The following is a 19,001-nucleotide window of genomic DNA, read 5'->3' on the forward strand; positions in this document are numbered from 1 at the left end:
GAAAACTAGAACTGCAAAATTAACAGACTGCTGCTGTCAAGGCTCAGTAGGAGGATTGTCTCACTGTGGATCCCTAATAAACTTGGAATTTGTGCTCCTGATAGTAACATGGCCTTTGACCTGTTTTTCATGGCATTTAAACTTGGCAACCTTACACTGTTCAGGCTAATAACATAAAGATAAATAATGTGCCACACAGCAATTTTTAAAGCTCATAGAATCATGGAATAGTTGAGGCTGGAAGGCACCTTTGGAGATCGTATAGTCCAATGCCCCTGTGTGGGGCAGGGTTAGCCAGAGCAGGCTGACCAGGACTGGGTCTGGTTGGGTTCTGAGTATCTCCAAGGATGGAGACTCCCCAGGCTCTCTCAGCAGCTTGTTCCAGAGTTCCATCACTCTTTTTTACTAAAAAGTTTTTTCCTATGTTTAAACAGAACTTCCTTTTCTCATTTTGTGCCCATTGCCTCTTGTCCTGTCACTGGACACCCAGAAGAGCCTGGCTGCATCTTCCTTACACCATATTGTCTAGGATTTATACAAACTCATAAGATCCCCCCTGAGTCTTCTCTATTCCAGGCTAAACAGTCCCAGCTCTTGCCCTCATATTTCAGATGCTCGAGTCCCTTAATCATTGTTGAGGCCCTTCGCTGGACTTGTTCCAGTATGTCCATGTCTTTCTTGTACTCGAGAGCCCAGAACACTGGGCCCTGGCACTCCAGATGTGTCACACTATTGCTGTGTAGAGAGGCCTGTGGTGTTTAACGTGCTCATCTGATCTTGACAGGGAGTGAAGAGTGAAACAGCACCAACAGCAAAAAAAACTAATGAGTAAGCTTTTCAGGCCTGTAAAAACAAAGGTTGGTAATAAAACACAATAGAAGACCTTCAGAAAACTTGCTGACTGCACTTGGCAGATGAAATTAACTGTAGATGAAAGGAAAAGCAATGTGATAGGGTCTAACGATCATTACTCTTCAGTAATGATCCCCCATGAAACAGGGGGGATTGTTAAGAGGAATTTGAATGTTAGAAATTACTAGAGAAGAAATAGATGGCTTCAGAAAGTAGTCTGTCATTATAAAAAAATCCACAGTTCCTGCATGTGTGCTGTTGAAGGTTACATGCAGTTCAGGTCCCCTTGTATCAAAAAGAATAGAGTAGAACTGGGAAAGTCAGTTCGGTCTACTGAGGAGTCCTAAACACACACCTCTGAACTACAAGAGTGTTTCGGGAAGTAACATGGTGATTGCCCAGGTCTTAATTCCCTTCCCTGAGGCATTTTAAGTTGAGATTTGGCTGTTATTGGAGGTGGGCTACTACACAGAATTTAGGTTTACCCCAATACATCTGTTCTTACATTAATCTGAAACCCTGCTTCTGAGCATTGGGGAAAGAGAGGATGTGGAGATTTGTAACAGAAAAGCGAGGGTTGCTGTGGATGGCAGTGTGTGTGCCAGCACCAGCAGAAACAGCAGAACAAGAGCGAAGGGCATGACCTGCATCGATAATGATGGACGCTGCTCCCAGTCAGTCAGACCAGGTTGCGGGGCAAGCCCAGATGGTGGGTGCTGGCAAGACCATAGCACCGACAGCTCCTCAGTGACGGGCCCTGCGCTTTACGCGAGGAGGATGGCAACAAGCTAGCATGTCACACGTGCCATTCCTTTATGGCATTAATGTGAGTGTGTAAAACCAATTTGTTAAGAGATTTGTTATATAGATTTTCCCCAGATCTTGCACTGAGTTTTGTTACACTAACGTTCTACAAGAGACATTGTTACTTGTTTCTACCTGGAAATACTGCAATGAGTTGCTCAAAAATATTGTTGCTCACTAAAAGCTGAGGTGAACTTGTCAGTTCCTTTTCTAACAGTCTCAACTCATTCAGGGTGAGCTGTAGGACATTACAAACAGATTAAGCTTGACTTGGAAGCCTACAGAGGGAGTATATCGCAATATGCATTCCTGTCATTATCCCACAGTATTTGTTTCTATGTATAGCCTTGCGTGGATACGTTAAGTTTCAACATAACATTTCCACTTATCTCACCAAGGGAGCAGTTAAGGCGCAGTCAGGCTCTGCAAGTTCTGCAGGTAAGAAGTAGTTGCTTTTGGTTTTGTTTCAGCCAACAATAAATGCAGCATCTACTTCCATTTCCTCCACAGCTTGTGATCAGCTTCTCATGAAAAGAAGGGGACAAATCTTTTATCTTGCCTAGCAGCAGTCTACTACTAAACAGTTTAGAAACAAATATCTAAGAAAGCAGGAATAGTGAAACAGGAGTTATTAGGATCAGCACCATGAAAAACTATTGATTCTCCTGACACAAAACTCCTCCTTTCTCACACACCATACAACCATCCCACTTTTGGCTGTATGCAAAAGATGAACATAGGTAAGTTTTTCAATAAGCTTTACTAGCTGATATTTGCTTATAACTTTTGATGGTGTTCTGTTGAATGTGTATTTAATTTTTAAACACTTATGCCATGACTACTTTGTGCAGTCAGACTTTACAGCTAGCTTATGCATTCAGCACTGAACCAATAGGTACACAGAGATCACCAGAGAGCACCTTGTTTCTTGAGAAATATTGACAAAGCTTTCCCTTGGCCATTCATTATGCTGTCTTCAGTCAATTCTCATTTTGAAGTTAATAGTCACTAATTGTTTTGTGACATTTTGAAAGGTGAGAAATACATGGAAAAAACAACCCAGTACATAATGACAATCAGTGAGAGAGAAGATGAGTCGGCAAGATCCTGGCAGAAGCAGCACCCCACCAAAAGACGACAGAGGGAAGATCTCCTGACATTCTACCTTCGTATGCAAGATGCAAAAAAACCCCGTTCCTCTGTAAACAAGCAAAATGACATTTTCACTCTGCCATGTCCTGACTCCTTGAGAAGAGGTAAGTGGAAAATTCCATATTCGGATTCCTGTAATTTGGGAAATAGATACTCTCAAGAAAGGCACGCTGATTAACAGGACAGGGTATCTTCGCTTTAATTCTTAATGGCCTACTGAAATCTAGCCTTTGGAGAGAAGAGGTTCCCAAATTCAGCTCACATATTTCAGATTCATTGCCACAAGCAGCCTTAGAGTATGATTTTATCCAAATGTGATCTTATCAGAAAGAAAGGGATCATTGATTGTGTAGGATACTAGGTACATACACTTGTACAGGACTCTGAGTCTGGCATAATCCATGGTTTTACCAGATAACTTTGATAAGGTGGCTAATTATTGGCTAAGTAATCCCTTGCTATCCCTAAAATCAATTACCTCTCCTTCTGTATAGATTAAAACAACCCGTTGCTATTTTCTCATGATCCTGGTTGTCAGTAGCCCTGTTAGATGCTCTTTTTGTGAGCAGACTATTTTCCTTTGGCTTTTGCAAGTGTGTAACTCCTATACAGAGCATCAGACAGTAGGAAGTTTTCTTTTAGTTTCCTTTTCTCCTCCCCACATAATCTATTCACAGAAGTTATTGACTGGCACACCAAAGTGAAACTACCTTAACTTTGTACCTTTAGCAAGAAAGTAATCTGGAAGCTATAACGTAGCATTTTCTCATATAAAAAGTGCACCCGGATGTGTTACACCCTTTATTTGTAAATCAATGAGTTTATTGAGCCAATAATCCCCGCTTCATAACTGGAGGGTGCCCATGGAAAAAAAAGCATAGAGCAACTTTTTACTCCTCTGAAGTACTCCCTTGATACAATCTCTGAGGTCTTGTGTTTTGCTATTCTGTCTGTAAAGCTTTCATCAATCAACCGAATTGGGATATGTGCTTGTACATACATTGAAAAGGATTATCCAAATTTGACCTTCTGAAGACAAAAATAAATGTTCCTACTGATGTGTCAGTAAGACTTGTGTTAAGAAAAAAAATTTGTGTGTTTGTTTAGAACCTGGATCAGTTAACAGACCCAGTTTGCAGAAAGGCACATTACATTGGCAAAGGCAGAGAGGTGATGATCTTCAGGAAAGAAGTGGACAGAAGGACCACGAACACAGATTGTGTAGGAGGGCAGCAGGAACTTCTGAAAGTAGCTTTGCCCCCAAAAGAAAACCTAAACTGTTTCCTGAGAAAAGAGGAACACTCCTTTGTTCTCCCTAAATGAAAGAGTTCAGAAGATTTTGAAGGAGCCCAAATTGCCATATGTAAGGAAACAGATGCCTGGGTTTACTGTTCTGAGTCAGCTAAAGGGATGATGCCCAGCACAGTATAATCTTGATGTTTTCAGGTAAAAACAATCTTTCTATCCACAGCTAGATTCTAATTATACTTCTGTTTCATTAAACAGACATCAAAGTACTGCAGCATTTCATCAAGATGCATGAACCACCTCGAGACGTTGTCCATGAAGAAGTTGTTATTGTCACTGAAGAGACTGAAGTTATCAAAAAGGAAGTTACCAGAGAAAAATAACCTCACTGAAGCTGTAAGCCAAATGCAAGAATAAAGGAGTCAGTCAGCAAGCAGATATTCCCCAAGAGCCAGTATTGGAATCACCAACTAGAAGGGTTGAACCAAGAGATTCATGTAATCTTCCTGAAGGTAATTGTGACTGTGTGGGTGAAAGAGAGACAATCCCCAAATAACTATTAACAACTATTAATTATTGTGAAAGTATTTCTGCTTGGGACATCATGTTCATCTTTCATAATTTTGGAAATGTACTCTGTTAGCTAAGAGATGTACTAACTCTATCTGTGTGTTAATAGATTAAAACTACAATTTATTTGTCTGATCTTTCTAATTCAATAAATGTAAAGAGCAGTTGAAACTACAGTACTGTTAATATTTTTGTTCTCAATTCTGTAAGGCCATTAAGGCTTTACTAATCATAATATACAATATATCACCAACCACAATAAATGTGATCTTTGCTTCTTGTATAATATTCAGTGTAAAGTTGAAAACTGCATTACCTGAAGTTGAAGGCTGCACTACCTCAAAGCAAGGCTAGTATTGGATACCTACAGCTAAGTTCAAACGGTAGGGGCCAGCTCCTGGTTTTTGTGTGCATCCAGGTTTTGCCAGGATGAATGAGGTGATCGTCATGTGGCATGCCACAGCAGCAAGAGGGGACCTCTAACCTCATTTTAGAAGGACCCTACACAGCCACACATTTATTAGTTGTGTTTGCATAATAGTCATGTTTTGGCAGAGGACGGTAGCATTCCCCTTCCAACAAAGCCATTGCCCAAATGCAAACCATTCTCCAGCACATATTGTTTTGGTACAGGAAAGTTCAGGTGGTTCTAAGGGGTACTCCTCCCACAAATTTCCCACCCCTACTCAGATTATTCGAGCCTGATTCTGAGGATGTTTTGTTATGAATTTTGATCGATTTGGTGTATAGATTTCTCTGTGTATTACTCAGTTCCATATGCACTACTCCCCAGCCCCAGTTGTAAAAATTGTGCATTTGTCCATGTCCCATTTCCCACCCCCTTTACTGGCAAATCCCCTTTGTCCATCCTTCGCAGAAAGTTGTCCATGTATCCCTAAAAGCCCATGGGGATTTTATGTTACATGGCAAGTTATGATGGGGGGGTTGGACTAGGTGACCTTTAAAGGTCCTTTCCAACACAAACTATTCTATGATTCTGTCATTTGTCTTCATCCTTCAAGTGTGAGTTGGTCAAATTCTTGCCACCCATATCCCTCAGCCTCTCCTACCCCTGAAAATGTTATTTGTTCCCTTTTCTGATGTGGTGGTTCACTAGTTAAGGTAAGCGATGATCCAGTATTAATTAAAAACATAGTCCCTGGCATATTCAGAAATGTGCTCTGGATCTCTAGCTGTCTGTGGAGGGGTTGATTTTGATATTAATGCTTAACCAGGCCCCCTACAGTGGGCCTCCCTAATGAAGGGATAATGGAGTCATTGCTGCCACTTCCCTAGACCTCAGCAGTTTGCTTGGGAAAGTCAGATGCTAGAACATTTAAAGCACCTTTCACTGAATGGAAAATTGTTAAATTCCCACCCGCTTTGGGCATTTCAAACCACCCGTGCTTAACTGTGGCCTGTATTTAATATCCCGAGTTTTTTTCCCCATGACAGTACATCAAAAGTGACGTAAGGAGCTCGGCTGTCTCTTCCAGCTGCTCCGACCCAGGACGTCTCTGGCCTGGTGGCCGGAGTCCAGCCTGCGGACCCGGGGCCTCTGCCCAGGCTGGGGGACATGGCAGTCGCTATCCTGTTTGCAGGTTCAACCAGTAGCGAAACTGAGCATGGATCACCGAGACACAGGGACACCCCTACAGACACACAAGCACAGAGGACGCTGACACGACTAGTCACACACACTGCCACAGGCAAGGTGCTGCCTTCAACAGTACCCACATGCAGGTCTCACGTGAAGCATGTACATGGGCAGCCAAGTCCCTTCCTCCTCCGCGGCTGGCAGAGACAGGGGGTGACTAGCGCAGGCCCACACGACACTCTCCAGGTTCACAGCCATACGCACATTCGCACATCCTCAAGCATGGCCTCTTCACCTGCCTGCCACCCCAACCAGATCCTGGGCCCCCCTTACCAGCCCACGGGTCCCTGACTCACTGGCCGGCCCAGCTTGGTGCTCGCTAGCAAAACACACGGCACTCACACACTTATCCCTCATGGTCCCTACATTCACGGGATACCCTGGTTGTACCAGCATGGGCCCCCCACCTAACTGATGCCCCATCCCAGACCAGAGGCCTCCCTGACTCGCCAGCTGCTCCAATTTTAGGTTTGCCAGTAAAGGCACATGCACACCCCACACACCCCAGATCTGGGGAAGATACAGACACACGTGCCCAGACGCCACCAGGCACATGGGCCATGACCCGCGGTCCCACTTCAGCCGCTGGTGCTGAGCCCCTCACTCGCCTCACTCAAACCGCTCCCCCCGTCCCCAGTAGCTAGTTTTGGGAACATACACCATTCCAACCCCAGCAGCCAGGAGTTAAAGACCCCCAGTGTTCCACCAGCCGGCACCACAGGCCTGGGCGCCCACATCCCCAGCCTGACTCCAGTAGCCAGCATCAAATTCCACTTGGACACGCACAGGTCTCATAGTCCGTGCAGCACCCACACACAGGGTAGAGAGATTACACAGACAGATAGTTAATAAAAGATTTAATAAGAAGTTATAAGGTGACAGGACAGGCTGCAGTGACCAGGCACAGGGCTCAGCTGGACAAGTGTACTGACCGGCCTGGTCAGGATTTCTGTCTACAAGCTTGCTCTCTTTTTCCTCATCAACCCAATTTTGTGAAGCCTTTGGTCAGACAATTTTATTTCAAACAATAAACAGTCTCACACTCCCCATATCCTTACAGGGGACTCTTCGTGGACTCTGCTAGAAGAGATCATGGAGGAAACAGGCAAAACGTGCAGCAGGAAGTCACCTGAATACGTGACGGTATTCAGTCAGTGGTGCTGAAGGAACCTACCGATGTAATAATGCAACGTCTCACTGAAAGCCAGGTGGGTGGCACCATGGCAAAGATGGTGCCAACTTATAAAGCTACTGTCATGGCTTAACCCCAGCTGGCAGCTAAGCTCACTCACTCGCCCCTGGTGGGTTGGGGGAAAGAATCAGAAGAGTAAAAATGACAAAACTTGTGGGCTGAGATAAAAACAGTTTAAAAGGTAAAGCAAAAGCCATGTGCGCAAGCGAAGCAAAACAAGGAACTCATTCACCACTTCCCATCGGCAGGCAGGTGTTCAGCCATCTCCAGGAAAGCAGGGCTCCATCATGTGTAACGGTTACTTGGGAAGACAAAACACCGTAACGCCGAATGTATCCCTCTTCCTTCCTTCTTCCCCCAGCTTTATATACTGAGCATGACGTCATATGGTCTGGAATATCCCTTGGGTCAGTTGGGGTCAGCTGTCCTGGCTGTGTCCCCTCCCAACTTCTTGTGCCCCCCCAGCCCACTCACTGGTGGGGTGAGGTGAGAAGCAGAAAAGGCCTTGGCTCTGTGTAAGCACTGCTCAGCAACAGCTAAAACATCCCTGTGTTATCAACACTGTTTTCAGCACAAATCCAAAACATAGCCCCATACCAGCTACTATGGAGAAAATTAACTCTATCCCAGCCAAAACCACCACAGCTACTCCCAGAGAAGACGTAGGGTACTACAGATCATAAGCTCAGTGTCTGCATGGACAAATTAGTAGAAAGTACCAAAAGGAGAGGCGCTTTAACAGGTAGTGTATATTGGGGGGGAGCTAGCACAGTCTTTGGAAAGAGGAATTCTGCCTCAAAGTTACTGGCATTTTTGAAGGCCTCATCAGACCTGTGGACAAGGGAAATCTCATTGCTATATTTTGCTTATTTCAAAAAAAGAGCGAGCTTCACTCTTAGGCAAACAAAGCTTCCATGGGTTAAGGGGGAAAGTCCTAGCATGATGAAGTGTTTAAAAGATGGAAAAAACATAAGAGTTTGAGTGAATGATTAATTCTGAAATTGGTGGAAAGCCATTGATGAATCCTGCAAGGATCTTCTTCCATGGTCTATGCTGTTTAACATATTCATAAATGATCTTGACATGGAGTGAAAACTGAAACAGCAACAACAACAAAAAAACCCCTAATGAGTAAGCTTTTCAGGCCTGTAAAGACAAAGGTTGGTGTGGTGATAAAATACTACAGAAGACCTTCACAAAACTTACAGACTGCACGTGACAGACGAAATTTCATGTAAATGGAAAGGGAAAGGCTTGCTCTGTCTTACACACCATACTACACCTCAACTTTAGTTATGAGCAAGAGATGAACAAAGGTGAGTTTTTCCATAAGCTTTATGTCCTGGTTTCAGCTGGGATAGAGTTAATTGTCTTCCTCGTAGCTGGTACAGTGCTATGTTTTGAGTTCAGTATGAGAAAAATGTTGATAACACACTGATGTTTTCAGTTGTTGATAAGTAGTGTTTAGTCTCAAGTCAAGGATTTTTCAGCTTCTCATGCCCAGCCAGCGAGAAAGCTGTAGGGGCACAAGAAGCTGGCACAGGACACAGCCAGGGCAGCTGACCCAAAGTGGTCAACGGGGTATTCCATACCGTGGGACGTCATGCCCAGTATATAAACTAGGAGGAGTGGGGGCAGGGGGATTGCTGCTCAGGGACTAACTGGGTGTTGATCAGCAGGTGGTGAGCAATTGCACTGCGCATCATTTGTACATTCCAATCCTTTTATTATTACTGTTGTCATTTTATTAGTGTTATTATTAGTTTCTTCTTTTCTGTTCTATTAAACCGTTCTTATGTCAACCCACGAGTTTTACTTCTTTTCCCGATTTTCTCCCCCATCCCACTGGGTGGGCGAGGGTGAGTGAGTGGCTGCGTGGTGCTTAGCTGCTGGCTGGGGTTAAACCATGACACTTTACTACCTGGTATTGGTTTACAACCTTTGCTGATGTTCTGTTGAAGATGTATTTAATTCTTAAACACTTACGTCAAGACTACTTTGTGCACTTTGTGTACTTAGATTTTATAGCTAGCTTATGCATGAACCAATAAATGCACAGGGGTCACCAAGATCTCACAGATAAAGGCCTTGTTTCTTGAGAAATATTGACAAAGCTTTCCCTTGGCCATTCACTATGCTGTCTTCAGTTGATTCTCATTTTGAAGTTAATTGTCACTAATTGTTTTGTGACATTTTGGAAGGTGACAAATATGTGGAAAAAACCAACACAGCGCAGAACAATGATCAGTCCAATGAAAGGGTATGAGTCAGCAAGATCCTGGCAGACGGAGCCCCTCACCAGAAGACCAGAGAGGGAGGATCTCCTGGGATTCTACCTCCATATCCAGGATGCAAAAAGAAGCTGTTCCTCTGTAAACCAGCAAAGCAGTATTTTCACTCTGCCAAGTCCTGACTCCTTAAGGAGAGGTAACTGGAAAATTCCCTATGTGGATTCCCATCATTTTGGAAACTAGCTTCAATTTCCAAGTACTTGGTAGATTAGTCTAAGAGGTTAAAAAAGGGAAAATAAGAGGGGCTTCTTTACATCCCAAATGCAATGGGAGTCTGCTTGCTTTGCATGCATTGAGCAATACTGACTGCTGCAATGACTACCTTACCTCAGGCACTGCAGATTAGCAGCTCCTGGGAAAGTTTCTGTGTTCTTCTGCAGGTTTGTATGACATACGAACTGCTTGTATTTGCTAGTGGAGATGTTACACAAACAGAGAATGACTGTCTACCTTAAGTAGGCAAGTGCTGTTTTCCTTCTACTTGCTTTTTCACAACACAGGGGACATAAGACTATGCACCAGATCTATTAAATGGACATTTTCAACGTGGAAGGAACAGAAGGTCACTCTTTGCATAAACCTTCTCATCTTCAGCACACAGGCTCCAGAAAGCAGCAGAGACGATCACCGGCACATACTTTTGAAATCTAGGCAGCATAAATTACCCTGTATACCATCACCAGTATAAAACACTTACTGTTCAGCACTGTCATTATCTGCTACTGTTCATCAATCATCTTTGACATTTCAATTCATCACTTTGTGTTCCTGGCCCTCTGGGAATTGTAGAGACCTGGGTTTGAGGAGTGTGCAATGAAAGCCAAGGGAAACAACACTGAGCGCAAGCAGGGGTAGCGGTTTTATTCGTTGGCACTCTGGCAATCCTATTGTGCTCAACAGACATGCTGAAACATGTATTTTGCAGTCCCATACAATGTTGTAACTACTGCTTTGTCTTTTCTTGGGACCAGGGTATTGAAACAGCTGGAGAACTGCTGGCTTTCGCTTATGAAAGTACCCAGAAATGATGCTCCAAACGGCTGGTTCAGATAAATGTTATGAACCGAGAACTTATTAACAGTACCACCTGGGACCGCTACCAGAGTGGATCAGGTTGGTATTTTGCTACTTCTCTTCCTACTTCTTTTGTTTTTCTTTGTTGGTAGGATTATGGCACAAGAAAGAAATTAATCTCATTTCTTACCACTTACTATTGACATCTTCCATGCTCCTTCCTCTTAATTGAAGGCTGGAATTGCAATGTGAGGATAGTAAATAGATACGTACCTAGCCCGTGTACTGAAAACCATAAATTTTGCTAAAAATGTTTTGTTTGCTTTTTTTTTTTTGTTATTTTTTTTACTGGAATGAGTATTGCTATTATTATTCTGTGCACAATTGCCGACCAAATAATTTCGAGTGCTTTACACCTTAAGAGAGGTAAGTACATTGCTTAAGTCCATGATTTTTCCTTTCCAAGCTCTTTTATTTCTCCTATATAGATATAGAAGTGAAAATTCTCCCTAGTCATAAATTAGTATTAAAAAACAATATCCGCATTATTTCTGTCATGGAAACTCCTTCCTGTTCTTCAAGGCAAATGTTCTTGGCTAATACCAACTTCCTACAACTACAAAAAGGGTATCTTCTTCCTGCAGGCAGAGAAAACTGCAATATATGCATCAGGGCACACTCTATGTTCTTTGCCTTACTTAATATATTACATACACTCTGCATATTTTAGCTCTTAGCTACATGTTCCATCTTTAGAACTAGAATTGCTTAACGAAAACGTCTGTTGACTGGTCACAAAGCTCTGAAGCTTAACACAAGGCCATAAACTCAGGAGCAGTGTATCCACCCACAGTCCAGTGATGCAAGAATGAAACCTACCTCAATTTTGACATAGGGGATACCGAAAAACAAAAGAGAGAATAATGGGTGAGCTCAGCTCCTTCAGTTGCAGGTCATCAAAGCCTGTCCCCATGGGATCCTGTGATATTCTTTCTGCTGTTGAGTCCATTTTGCAGGTCTTCCTTTTGCCCTTCATTTTCCTAATATGATAAATTTTCAGAGAGAGACATTGCTCTCGGAGGTCCCATTCTTTCAGCTGTGTCCATAAGAAGCTGTCTGGAGAGTCATTCATTCTTCCCATGTTACTGGTTGATGTTCTGGCCATGAAAAAACAGGACAGTACCATTGTTCAAATACCTATAAATAAAATTATAATGCTTTAATAACAGACCTTGCCTGAGGATCCACTCTCTTTAGGGACCTTACCATCAGAATCCTTGCCCATCTGGATTATTTTTTAGTACTTCCCAGTATAATCAAACACAAAAATAAAAATACTTAGTGTTTACTAAGGGAGGTTGTTCCATAGCGCTCTCAAAAAAAGATTTTGTCTTTTTAGACTGTAACTGGACATATAATACTTGGAATTATTTTAGATAAAGTCTTTTAAGCATTCTTCTTTCACTGGTTTACATTCTGCTTGAGCATTTTGAGCTAACAGGTTGCCTCTTATGCCTTAGGTTCCCACCATAAAATGACTAGAATGCAATTTGGAGGAGTAACTGCATTTGCAACTATGTTACTTTTTATTTGCTCACTAGACAAAAGTTAGGTACTATTAACCGATTATGTAACAACAAATAATCTAAGCTGTCACAATCTAAGCTTTATATCTGTTTTATCAAGTCACTCAATTTCTGCTAGTTCTGTTTGCATCTCCCAAACTAGCAATACTCACAGTAAAAAGATAGAATTGAACTATCTGTGCTGGAAACCGTTAAAACTACCAGGACTGATTCCGCTCTCCCACTAAGCTCTGCCCCAGCTTCATTCTTCTGTCCACAGGTTTGCAACACTAAGGGCAAGACAAATCAAAACATGTAAGTGAAATATATTGTATTTCAAAACAGGTTTTTCTCATGAACATATTACCATTTATCTGTTCCTTTCTTGGAGTGTCTCTTGGAAACACTGAGTGTATCAATAGGAAGGCAGCTGCATCTGGAAGTCAGTTTAAGAAGTTAACAAAAACAGAATTAGAAATCAATTAAATGTTTCATGGAATTATTCAGTTTATTAACAGACCAGGAAAAGGAGCAAAAGCTTAAGTCAGCTGCAGTAATTTCAGGACTTACCTTTATACATGTCGCTGATGACAGTTTATTACTTACCATCCCTAACAACAATTTTGGGGGCTTCAAGATGTGTTGGCCAACTGCAGCTAAAGACAGTCTCACTGTACTCGGTGTCCTCAGGAAACCCTGACAAGCATAACCACATTAAACACCTCAAGCATTCTGCTGATTATTGGGGCAATTGTATGTACCCTTATAAATTAATACACAGGTGGTTTGCTTGATGTGCACCTATTAGATGTACTGACATGAGTTAGCCCGTACTGTACAGTACCTGTAATCGCTCTATCTGTCAGGGGTAGTATCAGTAGCTTCATATCACACTGCAGCAAACAAAATAAAAATGTTTAAATGCAGAGCTCCTTTCTTGTATTGGGGAGTCCAGCAAAAAATTTTAGAAGACAAGTTTTATGTTTAATCAGCTGACAAGTAGATAAATCAGCAAAAAAGACATCTAGAGGAAGTAAAAGGAGAGAAAGGAGAGGAAGGCCAGGAGCGAGGTCACCTTGGGATTAATTACTGCAACACACTGAACATGAGCACACATCTCACGTGTGTAGCAACTGAAGTTAGTTAAGATTTAACTCCGTGTTAGCAGTACACTGTTACAAATTTCTGAGCATTTTGAACAACTGACAGTATCCCTCGAATTTAGCACCTGCTCCTTAAGGTTGACTATTCTTCCTTGTATTTGAAGAGGGCAGAACTGAGGCTGCAGATTGAAACAAGTATAGCTGGTTCCCGCTGTCAGGGGTCCCACTGTATTAAAAGTTGTCAATACCTCAGACTTTCAAAACAGATTTCATCTTAAATCAAAGCTTTTCATGAAGTAAAAACATAAGCCTAGTACAACTTTTATAGACTTTCATACAATATACTAAAGTTGATTTGGGGCTTCTGGGTGCTATGGTCACATATGTCAGAAAAAAAAAAAGCTGAAAAGATCTGTGAATGTAAATTTAAGGCATTTAAGGCCACTTACAGCTCTTATCCTTCATAGGCAGCAGCAACCACTAACCCCAGGGAATTCAGGCCATACAAGCATATTTCATAGTGTTTGGAGCTGACTGGCTTGTAAAAAGCTTAGTGCAGAAAACTTTAACATTTGTATTTTAGTACGTGGTGGTTTTCCCATTCTGCTATTTAAATATTTTCATTGGTATACTGTGACTGTCAATATATAAAGTTAGTCTTTATTTCCCTTAGCAAATGCTTTTTTTTTTTCATTTGAATTACTTGAGGATTTTTCTTACCATCACTAATTGCAAAGACTGAAAAAACAATTTAAAATCAATTTTAAGACACCAAACTAACACACACCCCCCCCCCAATAGTAACAATGTGAAACTCAAATCATACATCAGTGTTGGTTTGCTCAGGAAATAAAGATACACTTCTGCCATAAGGATGCCAGGACGGCAAAGCCAAACAACATTAATTTTTAAATCTGCATCCAGCTTTCCAAGAAATTTATCCCCTTATATAAGCAAAGTTTAGCAGGAAGCTACAGACATAGGCCCACATTTTCGATTCAGCTGAACAAAATTCCCTTAAAAGGTGACTGTTAAATAGAGTATTGCCTTGCGGAGGATAGGTTTTCATCTGAAGAAGAGAAATCTAAGTAGGTGACTCCTCTCCAGTGTAACAGAAAACTGTTAACTGCATCACTGACCAAGTTTAGTGTTTATTTGAAGCTAGTCTTAAATTATTTAAGAAGTAAACAACACCTGCAGTCACAGTTAACTAAATTAAGCAAGTATATAAAGTGCTGGATGATTAAGAGTATGTCTTTTAACTCCTCTGGAAAATAAGTTAGAAAATAAGAACACTAAAGGCAACTTTCAGAAGCCAATTATTTGCTCACTAAAGTTGAAGATGATATGAAACTTGTGGTTTTGTCCCAAAATGAGCAATAATGTCTCAAGAACAGACCACAGAAATGATGCATCAAACGGAAAGAAAACTTCCACTTTAAAGATTTGATATAATTTAAAATAAATAAATACCATAATCCATAAAGTAAAATGAAAATTTTATAATTTTTTAAAACTTCTTGTATGGGGTTCACAGACCTGAGAATACACCCAAAATAACTTGTCCAAAGTATTCCTTTAAAAAATTATAAATTATTGGTAACAGTTTCTTTAATGGAGATTGCAGGAGTAGGTCCCACATGAGTCCATATATAACCCTTCTCTGGTCTTGTAGGAACAGTAGGAAAGGGAGATGATCGAGATTTGAAATATTCCGAAGGTGCATGACAAACAAATTCTAAATATTCCATTTTTCTTGGGAGATCTTCTTCTGGTCCTAGGAAACAAAAAAAAAATCTTCAAAGATGAAATTTCAAGGCATAAAATTGGAGTATGCAGGACTTAAAAATATGCAACAACAGCCAACATCCCTTGGAGGGATTCCTTTTCAATCAGTGACTTTCCTGCCAAAGTAGCCTCAAATATGAGGCAAGATACCTCTACCTTTATTTTTCCTGAGCTGATCTTTTTCTTTTTTTTTCCCCTCATTTGAAGCATTCAGTTATTTGAATGAAGTACTTTTGTTAATATATTTTAAACAGATACTATTTGTGGCCTGCCTGTGAAGAGGATTTTTCTGAATTATTAATAATTTTATCATCAGTAGCAGAACACTCTCTATGCCAGTGCTTGCACGCTATGTATTTTAAGTACCCAAGATGAAGATCAGCTAATTCAGGTCACTTTAAAAGAAACAGCTTGGACTGGTGTATCAGGTTTATAGTGTAGTAACTTCAATTCTATCTATGGAGTAATAATTTGATCTTTAAAGCTGCAAGACTCTAATTATGCCCGTGAGCGCAAATACTCAGATAATCACACTCGCTGCAGTAGCGCTAATCATATTATATACAGAAGATACATAAATGATCTTGACAAACAAAAAGGTTAATTAAAAAAACACAACTCTGCATTAGTCTAGGCACATGTAAGTAGTTGTATAAAACAAAGACTTAGAGATTACCTATGATATAGGATGCTGGGTCAAAACAATCTTTGGGGCTGGCTTGCGTAGGAATGAGCCAGGTTAGCGCAGCACTCTTTTCACAATATTGGTCCTGAATAAACCCACGGATCTGAGCGTAGTATGTTTTTCCATCCTGCTCATCAACCACTGAAACAACATCTCCAATTTGATAGTATACACCCTAGAAGATGAAGAAACGATAATTAAATCAAACAATCTGATTTTAGAAGCTTTACTCTGTGATTCTGATTCATATCTTAAGTATCTGTATCTCAAATTACCCCAGTCTTGAAAGACAGCCTTAATTCAGCCACATGCAAAAGAACGGTGGCATAAGATAGAGCGCTGTCTCACCTAAGCAGTCATCAGCACCGCTTGTGCACAATCACCCAATGTCTAGGAGTCTGAGGCTACGCCTCCTGTCTGCAGAGTGGAGATGGTCTCATTCCGTCAGAAGCAGGAGAGTGCAACACCCCCTTCCAGAAAAAGTAACTGTAGTAATTTCCCTGTGTGCGCAGGGAAAGCAGCTTTCTGTGTATGAAGAAGTTCACTCATCTGAATGCAAAGGAGTCCCAAAACACAGATCCACCTCCTGCCACCTTCCATTGTCCTCTGCAACGTGTGAGGCTGCGCACCAAAGGCAACTCACTTCATGTTGTAACAGCGTTGCACAGCACAATGCAGTGCCTGCACTACCCATCAAGACCAGAGTTTGCCAAGAATTATCCAGGAAGGTTTTGTTTTTAAAAAAGATAAAAAGAACACAAAAAACCCAAACAGCCCCCTTCTCAAAAGCACAGCAAAGTATCAAAATAGAAACATTTTGCATATGTCGTGGTTTAACCCCAGCAACTAAGCACCACGCAGCCGCTCACTCACTCCCCCCCATCCAGTGGGATGGGGGAGAAAATCAGGAAAAGAAGTAAAACTCCTGGGTTGAGATAAGAACGGTTTAATAGAACAGAAAAGAAGAAACTAATAATGATAATGATAACACTAACAAAATGACAACAGTAGTAGTAAAAGTATTGGAATGTACAAATGATGCGCAGGGCAATTGCTCACCACCCACCGACCGACACCCAGCTAGTCCCCAAGCGGCGATTCCCTGCCCCCCACTTCCCAGTTCCTAAACTGGATGGGACGTCCCATGGAATGGAATACACTGTTGGCCAGGTTGGGTCAGGGGCCCTGGCTGGGCATGAGAAGCTGAAAAATCCTTGACTATAGTCTAAACACTACTGAGCAACAACTGAAAACATCAGTGTTATCAACATTCTTCACATACTGAACTCAAAACATAGCACTGTACCAGCTACTAGGAAGACAGTTAACTCTATCCCAGCTGAAACCAGGACAGCATACAAAGATCACATTAAATAAAACTTCTTAGGAATAAAGAAATTCTTAGGAATTCCTGATAAAAACACTCAAGACAAGACATTAATTCTTTTCTGAACTAGTCAACAGCAGAGATTCATTTGGGATGCCAGACATGAAGCATCAGGTCTCTAGAGAGTATATGGAAGCTCAGTCTACCACTTCTCCTCTGGCTGTGCAGTCTCCCACTGGCTATCCTCACCTTTTCTTTGGGGGAAAAGACATTTCAAATGTTTTGTTTGTACTACTGGGAAACAAAAGCAAATTTCAGAACTTCAACACACTAACACCTTGGCATGCTGTTAAAAACTCTCTCAGGCATGAATGCGAGGAAGGCTAGCTTCTGCTTTCATTGCAATAGTCAACAGATCCTGTTCCCAGGGTGTTTGAGACTGGTTGCACTCAGCTCTGAAATGGGAGCCAGTTTAGATGTTAGGGCAGTGCAACCCACGCCCTCTACAGGCAACATTCTCTGTGCCTAAGGTAGGAAACATCACGCAAATTTAAGTAATCAGCTATAGTCACTTTTGCTTGACCTCTGCACGGTGAAAGTTAAAAGTTTCAAAACCTTGATTGCAATTATTACTAAGGAAACCAGATGCATCTTTTTCTTGGAAGAAAAAAATGGGACGATGACAAATATATAAACTACTGTGGTGAACTACCTTGCAAGACTTAATGGCAAGAACATAAGGCAGAGCAAAATCCTACACAACTGCTAGGCAAGGAAGAACAGTTTCTGGGAATACACCCCTAGTGCTTTCACTATCTGTGATAATTTTTGACACTGGAAACAGAAACAGCGAGCTCTTTTTTTTCAAACAGATTTGCACAAACCGTACCTTATAGAAGATTGATTCTGCTGTAATTATAGTGGATACAGACTCAGGAGCCTTGATGGGCTAAGAAAAGAACATAGAAATGGAAAATCAAGAGGGTTAAAACAAACCAACCATGTAATATAATTCCAGGTTGGGTTTCTTCCTTTTAGACAACATACTGATACGTTATCCTCTTAGAAAATTAGCAAACACAGGAAATGGGGCGCAAACATTTCAAACATCTCTACGTTAAAATCGGAAACAATAAGGTCAGCATTTTCACCCTCAGGATTTTAAGCGGAGAAGCGAGTACTAAACTCAGACGGCTGGTTTCTATTTAGACACAACGCCTCCCCTCGAGAAGCGAGCCCGAAGGACTGGGTGCTGTGCGGACGGACCGGTGGGTCACGCCGGCGGCCGCGCCCGCGCTACGGAGGAAGAAACCGGCTCCGGCTCCGGCTCTGGCAGCGACTACGGCCGCTTCCCGGCCAGGCTTCAGGCCGGTTTCGCGGCAGGAGCTGCACAGCTCCGCGCCGGGGTCCAGCGCGCCGGCAAGGGGAGGCTGGCGGGGGCCCGGCCCTGCGGGCCCGCCGCGGGGAGCCGCTTCTTCGGGGGACGAGACGGGGCTCCAGGTCCGCCCCGGGGGCCCGCCGCTTCCCATCCCCGCCGCCGAGAGCCGCACGCCACCTTACGTTTTTTAACTTAAAGATGTGCCTCCTCCCCTTGCCCTTCGTGGAGACCTTCTTCTCGGCGGCGGGCGCCGACTTGTACTTGGTGTTCCTCAGCCGCGCAGAGCGCCGGTGGATCTCCTGCTTGCTCTAGGGGGGAAATTCCCGAGTAAATAGACGGAAGGGCGCTGCCCCGGGCGCGGGGCTACGGCCGGCC

The 19,001-nt window shown here is 42.3% G+C and overlaps 1 protein-coding gene across 1 annotated transcript in view; it reads right to left on the minus strand.

The window, feature by feature from the left end:
* Nucleotides 1-14,787: 14,787 nt before the first annotated feature.
* The window catches only part of GATAD1 (GATA zinc finger domain containing 1), a 4,491-nt gene continuing 277 nt past the window's right edge, over nucleotides 14,788-19,001 (minus strand). Inside the window, exons 2-5 of the mRNA XM_010572027.1 lie at nucleotides 18,809-18,934; nucleotides 18,138-18,197; nucleotides 15,913-16,096; nucleotides 14,788-15,225 (exon numbers count right to left, since the gene is read on the minus strand). Coding sequence (XP_010570329.1) covers nucleotides 15,035-15,225; nucleotides 15,913-16,096; nucleotides 18,138-18,197; nucleotides 18,809-18,934 — 561 coding nt within the window. The 3' untranslated portion in view covers nucleotides 14,788-15,034. The remainder of the gene's footprint in view (nucleotides 15,226-15,912; nucleotides 16,097-18,137; nucleotides 18,198-18,808; nucleotides 18,935-19,001) is intronic.

The sequence above is a fragment of the Haliaeetus leucocephalus genome, unplaced genomic scaffold, assembly GCF_000737465.1.
Source record: "Haliaeetus leucocephalus isolate CR32 unplaced genomic scaffold, Haliaeetus_leucocephalus-4.0 Scaffold0, whole genome shotgun sequence".
In the NCBI taxonomy this organism is placed as follows: Eukaryota; Metazoa; Chordata; class Aves; order Accipitriformes; family Accipitridae; genus Haliaeetus; species Haliaeetus leucocephalus.